This window comes from Diadema setosum, chromosome 5 (assembly GCF_964275005.1).
Source record: "Diadema setosum chromosome 5, eeDiaSeto1, whole genome shotgun sequence".
NCBI classification, from domain to species: domain Eukaryota; kingdom Metazoa; phylum Echinodermata; class Echinoidea; order Diadematoida; family Diadematidae; genus Diadema; species Diadema setosum.
This window is the reverse complement of record NC_092689.1, coordinates 1930336-1946768: the sequence shown is the minus strand read 5'-3', so window position 1 is coordinate 1946768 and position 16433 is coordinate 1930336. Positions and strand designations below refer to the sequence as shown.

The window sequence follows — 16433 nt, the reverse complement described above, 5'->3', positions numbered from 1 at the left end:
GGAATAAAGGTTGCTGCCAAAAAGTCTCTCAAAAAGTTATGGTGCTAAAGGTCTCATTTTGTTGTCTGAGTACTGTGATGCGAAGGGTACGCATGCAGCTAAGCAACTCACAGGTAAGCGCGCGACAGCTGACTGGTTCAGAATGCGCGCCTTTATGACGAAACAATGCAACGCTCTGACCTGTGGAGCCGGTACGGGGGAGGGGGGGGGGGGGGATTTCATGAAGCGTTTTGTCCGTTGCCGGACAAAATTATGCTCTCAGGACATATCAGATGCAAGGATTTCAGTACTTTACAACAGTTAGAAAGAAAAAAATTCTGACAAAACGCTTCATGAAATGCCCCCTGAGTACTTGTTGCACCTTGTTCTGTTTTTATCTTCTTCCCTTTTTCTTTTCTTTTTTTTAAAGCAGCCTATTGTAGACCCTTACCGGCATAAGATCCAATCAATATGATCTTTTCATTGATAATTGATCGATTATCATTGATAACGATAACACTATACTAGTAATTTACAGGGAGTTCTAAAAGTAGGTCTGAACACCCACGGCTGTTATTTTATTTCTTTCCGTGTTTTAAGATGTCACGCACATTGTTGTTGATCTTAGGGCAGCTGTGAATATGTATGTGTATAATGCTTTTAAAGGACAAGTTCACCTTCATAAACATAAGGATTGGGAGAATGCAGCAATATTAGTAGAACACATCAGTGAAAGTTTGAGGAAAATTGGACGATTGATGCAAAAGTTATGAATTTTTAAAATTTTTGTGTTGGAACCGCTGGATGAGGAGACTACTACAGCTTGTGAGTCATATGCGTACAACAGTATAAAGAAAATGTAAAGAAAATTTAACATATTTTCACTTTTTCGCATAATAAAAGAGCACTTGACTTGCCTCTTTCTAAAGGCAGGGGGAATGATATTACCCCTGTCGGTAACGAGTCAAGGGAATGTGTACTTTTTTCAAAAGATGAAATTTTGTGAAATTCTCTTTGTATTTTCCTTATATTGTTGTACGCATGTGACATCTAAGTTATTCATACAATGCAGTAGTCTTCTCATCCAGTGGTTACTGCATTAAAACTTCACTGAAAATTCATAACTTTTGAACGGATTGTCCGATTTTCCTCAAACTTTCAATGATGTGTTCTGCTAATATTGCTACATTCTCTCAATCCTTATGTTTATGAAGGTGAACTTGTCCTTTAAGTACAAGTATCTTTTCTACATTTTTTTTCTCTGTATAAATCAAGAAAGTTATTTCTATTGTACATATATCACACCACTCATTATGTATAGACATTGTTATGAATGTTATCTATAAATCTTCCTGATTTAACACTGGGAGATGATTCCAGTTAATGGGACACCCTGTATGAACGGAGAAGAGAGAGAGAGAGAGGGGGGGGGGTGAAAAAAGGCGGGTTCTTGTTGAGAAATAAAGGAAAAGGAACAAACAACTTATTACACCACGATCATGTTAGAGTGCTATGAATTACATGTAGTTTAGTCTTCACCAAGAAATCACAAATGTGCTTGTATTTTTCTTTATTCTCTCCCTGAAACTTCCAACCATGGTAAAAAGGGAAAAATATAAATGCTATGTGGTGCTATACCACAAGTAACAACTCTGAAGGATACATAATGTTATTTTCTTGTGAATGATTCATTTCAGAATCCAGGTACGTCAACTTTAAAATGCTATCACCTACCGTCATTATTAGACATTAGACAAGTGCGACAGTGCGCACACAACTCTTGATCTTAAATACATGATTTTTTCACGTTCTACATGTAAGAAGGAGGCACTACCCGAACTGATGATAATTTAAACTGGAAAGCGAGACTGAATAATGCTGGAAAAAACAAACAAACAAACAAACAAACATCAGGGCTAGTAAACTAATTTATGGGAAAGTAAATTACCTAGGTTGAGTGGCGAACAGCATATTCAGGACACGAACATTTCTACAATGTAATCTCACTACCTCTTTTCGTACACTACTACAAACAAATGGTGACTAGTTGAGCTATTTGGAGACTTTTTTTTTCCACATCATTATTCATGTATACACATCACTGTCGTAATCTTGTCCGTGAAATGCGTTTAGCGCGCCCAAGGTCCATGCACTTACATGTATAATACAAGGCATAATAAACGGGTCGTTTGGCAACTACATGCCAAATTGTATGCATATCACTGGCATATTGGCAAAGTTCTCACTAGGATCTTGAAGGCGTGATGGTGCCTTTCCCGATATGGCAACAACGAGTACATGCACATAACAACGATTACAGGCAAACAACAACGAATAGACATGTACACTGGTTTCCGAGTACTGGAATGTGTATAGGAGGAAAAGATGAATTACATTACACTTTGCAAGGTATATTTGGAGAAAAATACTAATAATAATTATTTCAATTGAAGTCTGAAAACATTTCATTATAGTGGGATTGACGTACGTGAGGTGGTATTCTTGTTCTGAAATCTAGATTTGAATGTAATCATGTAAGGATAAGTTTTTCCATACCTATTGTCTACTTATACTAACATTTACACAACCACAATTCTACGAAAACGCTTATTTTATGACTACCAGTGCTCGTGTGAGTAATGTGGCCTCTAAATACGATTGAGGAGGTGGAGCATAACTTATGCTTAACTTATGCTTATTGCCCCTTATTAATAGTTTTATTGTTGTGCGTACATCGTCATTAAAATAGTACGGTGGTATAATTCAGTAATGTTCAAACACCCTTGAATGTGTGCTTGTTGTTGTTTACATAATCGAATAGCAGGCTATGATGATTTGTGACACATTTGTTGTCGTTGAATGTCGTTTCAGGATAACAGTGGGCACGGACACAATTGTGTTTAGCAGACGTGATCACATACATTTTTCTTTTCTGTATTAAGTCTGGAACTGCTACCTGCTTCGATATCTATAATACATGACAAGCAACCCTTCCCCTGTAGAGACGGCGATGATATGGCCGATTGATGAAATAGAAATTAGGAATGAAGGTGAAGTTGATCTTGACACCGATGGTTTAAAGGAACCAAGATATCACGCTGAAAGGATTATAGAGCATTAATACAGGTGGTATCAAACCAGGGGATGTGGCTGCAGGAGTATGCATCGTTATCAGATTCACATTATAAACTGTTCACGACTCAAAGATGAAACATTTTCCGTAACTGTGTCGTAATTGTAACTTAATATGTTTATGTACATAACAAGATAACGCTTTAACATGCCCTCAAAGTTTAGTTCTCAATACTCCATTACTACTGATCTTGAAAACTGGTAGTCGTCCGGAGGAAGTAAACGGAACTTCAGAATGGATTATGTTGACTTGGGTCCTTCTGTTTGGGAAGCTGGTACTTGGGCGAACATCTTGACGCTGGGATTGAAGGAAACAGTGCGTCTACGATTGGAGTCCTTGGTCTTCCGAGAGGCGACTGGACCATACGGACCAGAGTTTGAGACTTCGTGCGATCCTCTCGTTGACGAGGCGGCGTCCTGTAGTCTAGCTCGGTAGCGTTTTAGTATGGCCAGCTTGTTGACAACGATCTCAACGGCGAGGCAGACCTGCTCAAGGTGATGTCGCGCGACGCGCTTGTGGACGGGAAGGTAGACGACGTGGTCAATGATGAAGGTGGCGGTGGTGAGTGGACATTGGCTGGAATCTACTCCCATGAGAGGAGGTTCAACCGAGTCAGACACGGAACTTTGTGTTGCAGGAGCCGTGATTAGGGTCAACTGAGTTACTTGCCTCGCTGCCCCGATCCCCAGAAGATTTAAGCGACGTACAACTTCGTCCGGATCATTCTGTATCGTAACGGTACAAATATAACGGGGGATGTGGTCTGAAACTTTAAGTTATTATACGAAAGACAAAGTGCAGACGGTTAGAGTATTACAACTTGACTACCGTCACCGTTATAGCTGCTTCGGTGTTGCAAGTGGAATTAGCTTGTCGTCGTGATTACAATTGAATTCAATTGCTGTGTGGAAAAAGACAGTGCAATGAAATTTGGCTGCCCTCATTTGGCAAGGAGAAGTGGCATAGTCTTATTACAGTGTCTCATCAAAATCCGAGTTATTACTGCCTTTAAATTGGACTTCGCTTGGCATATCTTGAACATTAACATTTGAGGTCAAACATAAATCATAATGGGGAAAAAATTGTCAAGACATCGTAGCATTGCATTGTTACAAATTTATATGTCAAATATCATTTTACTAATTTATAAAAGTTATAATTTTTTTTTACTTGATTTGTTTCGCCCAGGCAGGGCAGAATGTGTAATGATGTGGTTAATGTACCTACTTTTGTCACTTACCACGAGAATAGGATAGAGCCAGTAACCTCTCACCAAGGCCTTCATGCCAATCTGCCCCGCAACCTGAGGCATCCTCTCCGTCACGTAGTCCCCTGTCTCTCGTGACTTGTCGAAATCGGTTGGATTGAAATTTTTCAACCTACATCAATCATGTGCAAATATCGATAACAAGTTTGTTACCAATAATTTAAACATCATAATGATGTATAGTCATAGGGTCACATTTTATAACAAACACCTAAGAGGAAATGTGTAATACGGATTTAAGAACAACCTTCTGGGTCGCAGTTGACGCGATTCTTGATTAATTGCTCCAACAATAATATTCTGGGTTTGAATCCCACCCTGTACCCTGACAATTCGTTATTCTGAAGATTCGTTATTTCGAAGCTTCGTTAGTCTGAAAATAATTATATTAAAAAAATCGTTATTCCGACCGCGTATTATAAATGCGAAAATTAGAAATTAAAAAGGTTCATGATTCTGAAGGTTCGTTAGAGTATACCTTTTGTTTCTCATTTTCGGAATAACGAATCTGACCTCATTTCGGATGAAAACCGAACCTTCGGAATAATGCCACAAAATATTCGGATTAACGTACCCTATTTTCATTTTCGCATTAACGAACACCTAGGAACTTTTGAGTAGGGAATCTGTCTGTTTCGGAACAATGAACCTTCGGAGTAACGAACATCATCCGTTTTACCAACTATACACTGTAGACTAATGTTTCTCTTTTCCCAAGAGTTGTACCTGGTAATGCTAGAACAAGAACACAATGATGGGGCCCTATAATAGGAGAACAGCGCTGGAGGCTACAAGAATGACAAGAGCATACTTTTAACATTGCACCCTTTATCTTTTTCATTGTTATTGTCATCGTTATTTAATGCAATCTATAGAAGCAAACGTTGATCAGTCTTTTTACTATTCCCAATGAGAAGTCCAATTCGGTCTACCATTTATTGCAGGGACCTATAAAGTTGCATTAATTTTTAGTGTAAATTGCCACTGCATGTACGAGCATTCTTTTTTTATTTATTTATTACTTCGCAGATTAATCACCTGGCTAGTTTGAACATCAAATTTTCTGCTACTAAACATGCATGTTTAACGACGAAGCTGGTTAATCATAAACCTAGGCCCAGGTTTTTATTTCTGTACATTCTGATGCACACTACATTTTCTGCATGCTAACACATTTTCTTCCAGATTCGATTCAAATCTTATAATGAAACATATTTCATCAACCCTTGAATTTGAGTGATTTTATGTTGCTTTTGTTGTTGTTGTTGTTTGTTTGTTGTTTGTTGTTTGTTGTTTGTTGTTTGTTGTTTGTTTGCTTTTTCGGGGGGGATTACGTTATCAAATACATTGGTTCCTACCGTCTGTGTAGCAGGAACAGCAATGCCGTTGGAGGTTGTTCTCGAAGAAGACGTAACAATCCAGCCGGTGGGGGCGCTGTTAGGAAGGAATTTGCCTTCTCCTTGAGGTCAACCTTGAAGGGTCTCAACAACAACATGGTAAGTTTGGTGAACCGCGGATGGTTGAGAGTCAGTGCCACCACGGAAGTTTTCAGTATGTTCTCCACATACTTCACTTCAGAGCCGACTGGATAGGTCTCGTGCAGTTCCTTCATTTTGGCTAGGAGATATTTGTCCTTGACTCTGGTTATGGCGCCGCCATGTGCCGTACAGGGGTGAATGGTGTCAAAACTGAAGAAGGCCAGATCAGACTCGGGGTTGGCGCTATCCACGGGGCTGGTGCAGGCTTGGGAACAGTCCTCCAATAAATGAACCCCGTGCTCGTGAGCAATGTCGGCGATCTGGGTCAGGTCGGACAACCGCCCGTACAGGTGCGACACAAAAAGGGCCACTGTGTTTTCGTTGATCACGTGACGCAATGCCTCTATGTTAGGGGAGAGTGTATCTTTATCGATGTCCAGCGGAACCACGTGTAGCCCATGGTGGAGGATGACTTGAATCGTATCGTACGCGTTGATAGCAGTGACGATAACCTCCGACTCAGAGGGGTACTTCTGGACTCGGAAGAAAAGGTCCAACGTTGTTTTTACGGATGACGTCACAAGAATTGGGTGTTGAACATGCTGCGTCGTAGACGACTGGCACATTTCGCTGATTGCCGTGAGCAGCGTTTCTCGCTCTGTTTTCCATTTATTACGAAGAAGCGTGCGGTTCAGCCACGCAAAAACAGACAATCTGTCCAGCCATGTGCTATCTGAGTAGAAGATGAAGAGAAAGAAGATGAACAGTAGTTTAGATTCAGCGTTCTTTTCTTTCTTCTTTTTAAATTATTAAAAAAAAAAAAAACCTCATTACGCTATTCAACAAAGGTTTATATTGCCATTACAAACGGAGAACATCTAAAACGTGAATGGTTAAAGGAAGAATCCGGTATCACATTAATATACACACGCATGCACGACGCACACACACGTTTTTATGCATATAATTTTTTTATATGGGGATATCTTGAACTTAATCAGTTAATACAACTATAGTCGAGTGTTTTTAGTAATTCTGTCAGACTTGAGCCTAAACTCTTCAGACTATAAATTGAGCATGAAATCTTTTACATAATGTTAACAAGTATAAAGAAGCCAGAGGAGTTGCCTGTAATTCTTATTATGCCAACAAAAGACGTATGTGGCTATGAGAGATAGTATACTGATTTTCGTTAACTGTACATTGACATGCCCATACCTCTGTGTGTAGGAACACTTTTGTTTTCGGTCACAAGGTACCAGCAAAGTTGCTTACATCTGATCATTAAGGAATTAATGACATACGATTCGATTTGGCTTTATTTTTGTATAAAACCATATCAAGTAACATGGCGAAATGCAAAAATAAATCAGTATCACATAGCTCGTGTGGCTGTCTGAGGTTGCGGGAGAACTATTCTACCAAAGGGTCAAGTTGAAACAATGACTTTTTAGCAAATTGAAAGCACACGCTATGAGAAAACTGAAATAAAAAGGTGTTACAAAGAAAGCAGGAATATAAAGAAAAACTCAACGAGAGTTACAGTATAAAAAAAAACATTCATAAATAAGTCTGTAATAAACATGTTATAGTCGTTGAATTGCAGATTTTTCGCCATAAATGGAGAGAATAAAGCATGACTTCATCAATAATTCAACTCGATTGTCAATGAATAGCAAATTAATGGATCTTCAATCCCACAAGACATTTTTCTAAACATATTATTCAATGTCAGATGGGTGTGGAAAATTGTACATGATTTCAGCCTACAATCCGTCGGAAATTTGCCAAATAAAACGGCCTCCAAAAATTGCTTATAGGACCTATATACAGGGCGTATCAAAAAGAGCGTTACACTTTTGAAAAATTGCCTAAATTACATTTCAAAATATTTGGAAGATTTTTTCATATTTATGGATGCCCAATAGTCTCATCTATCAAGTGTAATCAACAAAACAAATTTTTGTTCACGCTTGGCTGAACACTGACGCTCTTTGTCCAGAGTTTGAAAATGACTTGCGCCAAATTGAAAGAAGATGGAAAATTAAGCCAGCAGCAGCTGCAGTCCAAATAAGTGCTCTCATTCATACAAACTGCTCTGTTCCTCACTGTTTTGATTATGTTATGATAGTTTAGGAATTTTCTGGCGATTTCCCGTCACGTTTTAAATGATTTCATTGTGTTATGGAAGGTCGATTAACAACATCAAGATCTTTTAAGCTCAGTTATCACAAATCATCCACAGACATATCGAATCCACATGCCAATCACTCAGTCAAGAAGAAAAGTACAAAATTAATGCATCCTCAGATCATTCAATCAATATAATCAATACGATCAATCCAATCAATCAATCAATCAATCAATCAATCAATCAAGCAATCAATCAATCAATCAATCAGTTACTCATAATTGTATGCATGTTGTATAAAAAGTGGGAGATCGACATAGGGAATATCACCTCCCTCCCCCCCCCCCCCCCGCCTTCGTGGCTTAAAGGCTGATTAATGTTTAAAAAAACTGATTTATTTGTTAATTCATTCATTCAAGCAGCCGATTGATTATTTCAATGACTGAAAAGTGATTAATTGATCATTGGGTTCATTCGCTGATTGATTGAACGACTCAATGACTGACTAACTGATATATCGGTTGATGTATTGATGAGTTGATTGATTGAATAATTGATTGATTGATTAATGGATTGATTAATTGGTCAATCAATTGAAAGATTAATGGGATTAATGATTTTAATGTTGATGAATTTGGTACCACTACCACATTAGTGAGTAACTGGCATATGGTATTGATGTGTCCGGGTATTGTGAAAACTGTGCTTTAAAGATCTTGAAGTAATTACACACTCTAATTCTCACCTATTGATTTAGATATGAAATCATTAAAATTACGATAAAGCTGACAAAAGAAAAATCTCACATTATCATTACATAATCAAAGCTTTAAGCAAAAGAGCAATTTGTTTGAATGGTAGCACTTATTTGGACTGCTGGCTGAAATTTCCATCTTTTTTCAATTTGGCGCAAGTCATTTTTCACACTCGGGACAAAGAGCTTCAGTGTTCAGCCAAGCGTGAACAAAAATTTGTTTTGTTGATTGCACTTGATAGATGAGACTATTAGGCATCCATATATATGAAAATAAAATCCAAATATTTTGAAATGTAATTTAGACAATTTTTTTTTTAAAAGTGTAAAGGTTTTTTCTTATGCGCCCTGTATACTGTTTATGATATAGCTGAAAAAAGGTCTCAAAAATAGATATGTATTTTGATCATTAAGAATGTCTAATGATTCAAGTTAGCAACAGGTGCCTGCTATTAGTAACTGCAATGTACTATATGGGTATAGATTATGCGTCTAAGAGACAGCGAACACTGTTGCTAACATTTCTTATATCTAAGGGGGAAAATATAGAGGAAATATTACGAATGTCAATTCCACAATAACGCGCAGATTACATTGTTATCTGGCTATCAATCTTCACTGACCTATGAAGAGGCACATGAAGGGCACGGGTTCGACGTCGAGTTCCTTCCATCGTCGTCCTCGACAACAGATCCACAGCAACACAGCAATGGTAAGGACGGATAAAGCGACTGTAACTGACTGGATCCAGACGAGGACCTCCAAATTTCCAGGGAAAGGGTTCAAGAAGCCAACTAGGACCGCAATCACCCCTTCGTCCGATTCCGTGTCTGACGCCATGTTAAGAAGTGATACTATATAGTACATGTATACCTCGAAGTTAAACAGTGTATAATATGAGGTGATCACGCGCGTTAACCATGGATCATTCTGCTGGTACGTCTCTGCGCAATGTATCGCATGTCAATCCCGGTACAGATCATGAGAAGTGGGCAGTACTTTGTCAAATGCAATTAGTCTATACATGTACATCAGCGTAATGACTGAGCTGTCCTTACTTATTTGGGACACTTTTTAGCCTGTGACATTGTGTGATAAGAATGACAGACAAATTCATTGTGCCGATATATTTATTGGTGCTGGCCAACTGTTTTCTTCATTTCTTCATACAGCGTTTGTTTGTCTGTCTGGTTTTTTTTTTTTTTTTAATCTATCTGCATGTGACACAATGTTTAATGTGTATATCTCACTATAAGGTCACGCTTTGTTGCTTCTATAAGTATTAAGTCAGCGTTTAAAAGTGATGATAGCAAACAGTGCATTGTTCTTGTAATATGACAACAACATTATAAAATACAATAATCATGTAGTGTTGATATAAATGTGGAATTTCAACATTTTTAAAGGACGTTTTCAAAGGGTACGGGAGGCATTTTTGTATATTTCTTTAACCGCTAGGTGGTTATCGGAAATCAATTAAGCCTTTCTATGCAGGACATCATTGTGCGTGGACTCCTTTCTCACTTTACAGAAAGCAATAACAATTGTAAGATGGGAGAATATTCTTTACACAGTGGGGAGACATACGATCATTGCAATCTAACTCATTTGTCATAATTATGGCACGAGCGTCAGACGCAAGCTGAATTCCGGCCGCGTTCCTGGTAACGAACACTTTTTGCGCGCCAATCTTCGATCGCACTTCCCTCTCACTATCCTCAGAAGCCCATGACAGAGTTTACTGACTTATCAGACTATTCAGTGCTCTTTCCACCAACTGAAATAATCCCAGCGCATCACGTCCAGAGGTAGCCGCTTCTCCTGCTTTGGAATCTGGAGGATAGTAGGCAATAAGAACCAACTAGTGAACGCAGGCTGTCCTTTGATTTACCAACAAGACTTCTTATTTTTCTTTGTAACGAGTTGCAGAGCTTCGCGCAGAGGAACTGAAAACACAATAATGTCCGATATCTGTAAGGCATTCTTCGTCATCCTGACCGCATCTATCGGTGTAGTGTCGGCCGCAGACTTGTCGGGTGAGTGGAATGAAAGAGAAAGACACGTTTCTAAACGTGAGTCGATGAAGTGATCCTATTAAAAGTTGGACATTTCCATTCTTTCTGGTGTTCCCAGCACTCAATCCTGGGTGGGGAAATTTATTGTATCGCTCTCAAAGATATCTTCTTCCAATTTTACACAATGAACAAAGAATAAAGATTGATGAAAAACATTTCAAAGCAGGAAATCATTGCTTGGTTGCATCATGACTACAGGGAAATGTTGGACGTCTCACTGTAAAACCACGGTCAGAAAAAAAAAAAATTGAAATTAGAAAACTGGAAAAGGCAAATGCGTTGAAGCCTATTCCTTTTTGAGTGAGAAACGTTCACGTCGAGCCAGATTTAAATCTAATCTCATTCATAGATATCATTTAGAACGTAACATTTTGTTACCCGATCTGCTCATTGATAGTGACATGAAAAATTTCGTTGTGACTTCCTTGTTTGTTAAATCATTCTGTCCCAGGTTTATAGAAAGATCTTGCCATATTGTCATGTTAGTCTTTAAAATCATAGGGCTTGTACGTTTCGCGTTTATTTGAAACTGTATGTCAGTTTTCATCATCCTTTGTAGTATTATGTTAAAGCATCATTGCAGACCGAACATCACCCTAGGAATGAAACATTTTGTTCCGTAGAATCGCCGGCGTGTCCAGCCGACTGGACATACTGGGATGGCTACTGCTACTCCAAGGAGAAAGGCGTGTCGCAGTGGTCAGATGCGCTCGCATTTTGCCAGTCGGTAGGTGGAGACTTGGTCACCGCTCATTCCCGACGCCAGGTTTATTTCTTGAGCCGTCTGGCGTTGCAACCGTCCAATGTTCTCAAAAAGATATGGCTCGGCTGTAGGCGGGCAAAGGGTACGAAAACGTGGAGTTGCGTGGACGACAAGGAGATTTTTCAAGGTATGTTATCTACGGTGCAATCATACCCGATTCACAAGTGGTTCACATCATTATCACTATACATTTTGCCTGAATAACAAAAACTGCATACCATAATGATAATCATGAGCTAATGTCTGGTTTTGTTTTTTGTTGTTGTTTTTTGTGGAGGGGGGGGGCATGTATTGTGAGTATTCTAATCAATACTAAAAAAAAAGAAAAAGAAAAAAAAAAGATTCCCTTCCCTATGTCATGTATGTTCTGGAATATCGTCAAGATACCTTCTCGAAATATTAAACCCCAAATAAAATAATCAACAACACGCACGCACACACACACCCTACACACACATATATCATCAGATAAAAAAGGGTGCTATTTCAGACAAAGACATATAGCTCTACACATAACTTAATAATGTATTATGATGATCCTCTTTCTTAACATTTGACCAAACATGATTATGCAAATTAAAAAAAAAAGACCCAGGTACAGGGCTCACAAAAATCTATTGAAAATGTGCAATAACAACGAAATAAACGACCAACAAGTTAGCGACGAGTAACGGAGTTGTAAAAGGAATCTTACTAGGCCCTACAAAAGATTATTATAAAGGGAAGAAAGATCAGCGCTTATCAAAAGATGATAAAGTGCCGATTATTTAATTACCTTCCATTCCCCTACTCTCACCGTCGTCGTTGAAATCAATGAAAATTATATTTATGACATCTATTCATGATATCTATGCTGAAAAATCCAGACTTAATTCTTTCACACTCAGGCTCATGATGCACACGGGTTGCCCGTATAAACGTTTGACTACAAACAATAAATCAAATAAAGATATAGATTCCTCATGAAATCATACCAAAGACATTCATATTATAACAAGAATGCACAAATGCATGTGTGTTTGCTCTTTGCGGACTATTGTATTCTTAATTTCCACCTTTCCTCAGCTGTATGTTTCTCAATGTAATTTTCAAATGTTCCTGTTTCTAAATGCGTGTGTAGGTTGAAAAGTAGTGCTAAACAATTATATAGTTACTAATAATTGTGTTATGGCAATTAGCCATGTGAATACATTGCGCATAATTTCTGTTCCTCACAAACTCTTTCTCATTTCCTCTTTCTGTCTCTCTTTCTTCTCTCTTATTCTTTCTTTACTTGCCCTCTTCACCCTAACCAATTTCTGCAGCTGTCTTCTTACCTATCGTAAAGCGTACCATCCAATGTATATATATGTGTGATACATGTACCTCCTTAGTCTATCCATTTGACACTTTGATATTACATTCACCTCCTGTGTTTTCTGTGTGCGACGTACTTCTTCTCTATAGGCTGGGCCCATGAGACTCCCAGTATAAACGAGAGCTTAGCTGCATCTTTGGTCCTGAACACCCAAACCCTGGTAACCTCGGACGATTATCCAGCCAGCTATCATTACACGATGTGTCAGAAAGTAGCAGGTGAGTAGGTATCGTGTGTGGGCGTGCGTGTATGTGTATAGTAGGTGCAAGATATTAACTTCGGGTAATGTTCGTTATTCCGATGGTTCATTTATCCGAAAATTGAACCAATGTTCGTTAATCCGAAAATTAAAAAAAAAAGAAAGAAAAGAGAGTGAGGTGCGTACGAACAATCCTTCGGAATCTTATATACGAACCTTATTTTATTTTCGGATTAACGAAACTTCGGAATAACGAACCTTATTCCATTTTCGGATTAACGAACCTCCGGAATAATGAACCTTCAGATTAACGAACTGTAACCATTTTATCAGTGGGATCAGGCCTGGTCAAAATAATTTATCTCTCAGCAGATAGGCAATATTCCATATATCAGTCTCGCTTAAATATACAACAGGAAAACAGATAAATTTAGGCTGATGAAAATATAATATCAGTTGTCAGATGCCGATCAAATCCGGAGACCATAATAATGATAAAGATGATACAACAGTGTATAACTATTACTACTACAATGACTACTACTACTACTACTTATAATAATACTAATAACAATAGTAATAACGATGAATATCTTTATCATTGTAATCATCATTATCGTTATCATTAGGCCCTATTATTGTCATCATATCTATCATTATTATTATCATAGTAAAAAAAAAAAGGAAATAAACACCGTGAGAGTAACGTTATACGTATTTCAAAGAAGCGACATACGTATTTATATGGATTATATCATAAAGAGATGGACTGGTATAAACATAAGATAGATAAGGAGGGCCTAATGAAATACACAAATTTTGCATGATTCTGTCGTCTATGGCTTTGTAGTAGTACCCCCACCCCCCCCCCCCCACCAAAAAAAAAAAAAAAAAAAATGTATTCATGTCAAATGTTGCTGGTTTTACAGAGCTTTCCGGAAAGAACTCGGTGACTTCGTTCGAAGTGAGACGACTTACAATCAACTTCTGTCTCACAGGCCACATGGTAAGAAAGACCCATGCTATGACCACCGTGTCGTGCTCGACGCTCTGCCTGATCGAAGGCGAGTGTCTTTCCTTCAATCTCCTTAGAGACGGCACCTGTGAAATCAATCGAATGGATTTGACTCTGACGGGACAAGGCGCCCTTCAGAGAGTCACCGGCTGTGCCAACTTCGAGCCCGTGTATCGCCTGTAAATTATGGACGGTATTTGAACGATGATTCTATCGATTCTTTAAGATTTGAACGTTACGTATCGACCAGTGTGATGGTCAATTAAATACGAGCTCATTCTGTTTCCAGGACAACTTGCGAGCGTTGCTAGGGCTGCTGACCAACGAAGAGAAGTATTCCCAAATATTTTACCAGCGGGGGAGGGAGGCGGTAGGGGTGTGGGTGGGGGTGGGGGTACACCCATGAGTTTACAAATGCTATAAAGGTCAAACTATCTTCAGGGCTTTTTACACTTGTGTTTCTTAACCCCGGACTTTCTCTGACCCAGGACTATCGTTAGTCCCGTACCAATTTTTTCAGCTTTTTACACTCGCCAATTAGTCCCGTACTATCTCTTGTCCGGGGTTAAGGAGAAAACTGACCTTTTTACACTCGTCTTTCTTAGCCCCGGACTTTCCAAACCACATGAATATTCATAATTACGCTGTGTACTGTACACGTACACGCACGCACCGGCAGCACTTGATTACCTCGTTTCTGATTGGTCAGTGAGGGTCGCACTTCGTCTCCGTCGCTTAGCCCAGGATTATTTTTTCGTTCTGTTTACACTCACTTGCTTGGCACCGCAATTGCGGTGCTAGCACCGCAATTGCGGTGCTAACCCCTGCTATTTTGCAGGGCCAGATAGTACCGTACTATCGGTGGGGCTAGCCCACTTTGGCAAAAACGAGTGTAAACAGAAAGTGGGCTAAGGATAGTCCCGTACTATCGGTGGGGCTAAGGCCCCCCCTTAGCCCCACCGATAGTCCGGGGCTAAGCAAAAATTTACAAGTGTAAAAAGCCCTTTCTTGCTGTTATACGTACCCTACCACGTTAGGGCTGTGAATATTTTCTGTGAAATTACGGCGTCGTCATGAATTTATATGAATTGCATAAAGTGTATGATCAAATCATTGGTCAATCAAACCTCATCTGAAATTTGCCATTCCTGGAAACACCCAATTGAATGAACCTAAAAAAAGTACCAGAGATAAAAGCAATTACATTCTATGAAATGAAATTCCGTCACTTGGATATTCAGTACGTAGTATCAGCGATTTCCAATCGTAGGTCTTATTTTGTTCTTGCTCTTGATGTTATTTTTTTCCTGTTTTGTTTCCACCTATCGTATTTTGTTGTTGTTATTTGTGGGTTTGTTTTTAGAAAAGACATGTGAATCTTTTAGATAAGCTGACTTAATTGTTAGATATAAATATGTATGCCTATTATTGCAGTGTTTGTAAATATACTTTTATCAACATAACACTCTGAGTCCGTTATGTACTGAGTTTGCGATTTGGTTTGGTAAGCCCGAGAAAACAGTGAAGTGTTACTTGTGTAAGGTGAAAGAGTATAGCACATTGTTCAAGTTAACGTTGCCAAACTACGATGAGTTATTCGCCACATTGATCAACGTCAGTTTTGGAGATGCGAAATATGGATGTTTCTACAAGAAATGAGCAAACACTTAGAGCCGCTGGTTAACAAGAAAAGCATGCGATGAAAGTTTATGTTTACACATTATTGCGATGTCTGGAGTTATCCATCTCCGGTTGGTTTGTTCTGGCGACAGGTTAAAGGAGAAGACTGGCATTTGGAGGCGCTATGGCAAAATCACCGATTCCTTACGAAAAGGACACACACACAGACAGACAGACACACAGACACACACACACACACACACATTCACACACATACTCCCATCGCACACTTACATCTAACAAAATCATAAACAGGCTATTTGTGATTGCAACAAAACTGTCCATGTAGTTCTCACGCCCAAGTTACAGTTAACAGTTACGTATAGTAGGCCCTATCTACGCTGGAACCACGATTCCCAAAGAGATGGAAAAAGCTTAATTGTACATGCTTTCACAACCATATAAGAGACAAAGCGTGGCGGGCAAGTCTCTTTTCACTCTGTTTCCGAAAAAAAAAAATAACTGCGAACATTAGGAAATTAACCAAATAATTATATAATTATACTAAATTCCATTGTTTTCGGATTTTCCTGAGAAACAGAAAAGAATATCGTTTGTCACCAAAGCCTTAAATATTCTCTTACCCTTATTATGTCACAAAG

General features: G+C 38.8%; 2 protein-coding genes across 2 annotated transcripts; one reads left to right on the top strand and one right to left on the bottom strand.

The window, feature by feature from the left end:
- Positions 1-3351: 3351 nt before the first annotated feature.
- Positions 3352-6599, bottom strand: LOC140228412 (uncharacterized). Its single transcript, XM_072308632.1, has 3 exons — positions 5738-6599; positions 4353-4491; positions 3352-3837 (listed from the first exon to the last, which is right to left on the bottom strand). The coding sequence occupies exons 1-3, from the start codon at positions 6481-6483 to the stop codon at positions 3352-3354; spliced, it is 1371 nt and encodes a 456-aa protein (XP_072164733.1). The 5' UTR covers positions 6484-6599.
- Positions 6600-10688: 4089 nt separating this feature from the next.
- On the top strand, positions 10689-14334 carry LOC140228383 (C-type lectin galactose-binding isoform-like). Its single transcript, XM_072308606.1, has 4 exons — positions 10689-10778; positions 11441-11707; positions 13027-13155; positions 14066-14334. The coding sequence occupies exons 1-4, from the start codon at positions 10703-10705 to the stop codon at positions 14332-14334; spliced, it is 741 nt and encodes a 246-aa protein (XP_072164707.1). The 5' UTR covers positions 10689-10702.
- Positions 14335-16433: the final 2099 nt, after the last annotated feature.

Coding starts and splice junctions, on each gene's coding strand:
- LOC140228412 (XM_072308632.1), bottom strand. CDS start 6,483: ATGTGCCAGTCGTCTACGACGCAGCATGTTCAACACCCAATTCTTGTG. Junction 4,492..5,737: donor CTGTTCCTGCTACACAGACG/GTAGGAACCAAT, acceptor TGATTGATGTAG/GTTGAAAAATTTCAATCCAA. Junction 3,838..4,352: donor GGCTCTATCCTATTCTCGTG/GTAAGTGACAAA, acceptor GTTACGATACAG/AATGATCCGGACGAAGTTGT.
- LOC140228383 (XM_072308606.1), top strand. CDS start 10,703: ATGTCCGATATCTGTAAGGCATTCTTCGTCATCCTGACCGCATCTATC. Junction 11,708..13,026: donor CGACAAGGAGATTTTTCAAG/GTATGTTATCTA, acceptor TCTTCTCTATAG/GCTGGGCCCATGAGACTCCC. Junction 13,156..14,065: donor GATGTGTCAGAAAGTAGCAG/GTGAGTAGGTAT, acceptor CTGGTTTTACAG/AGCTTTCCGGAAAGAACTCG.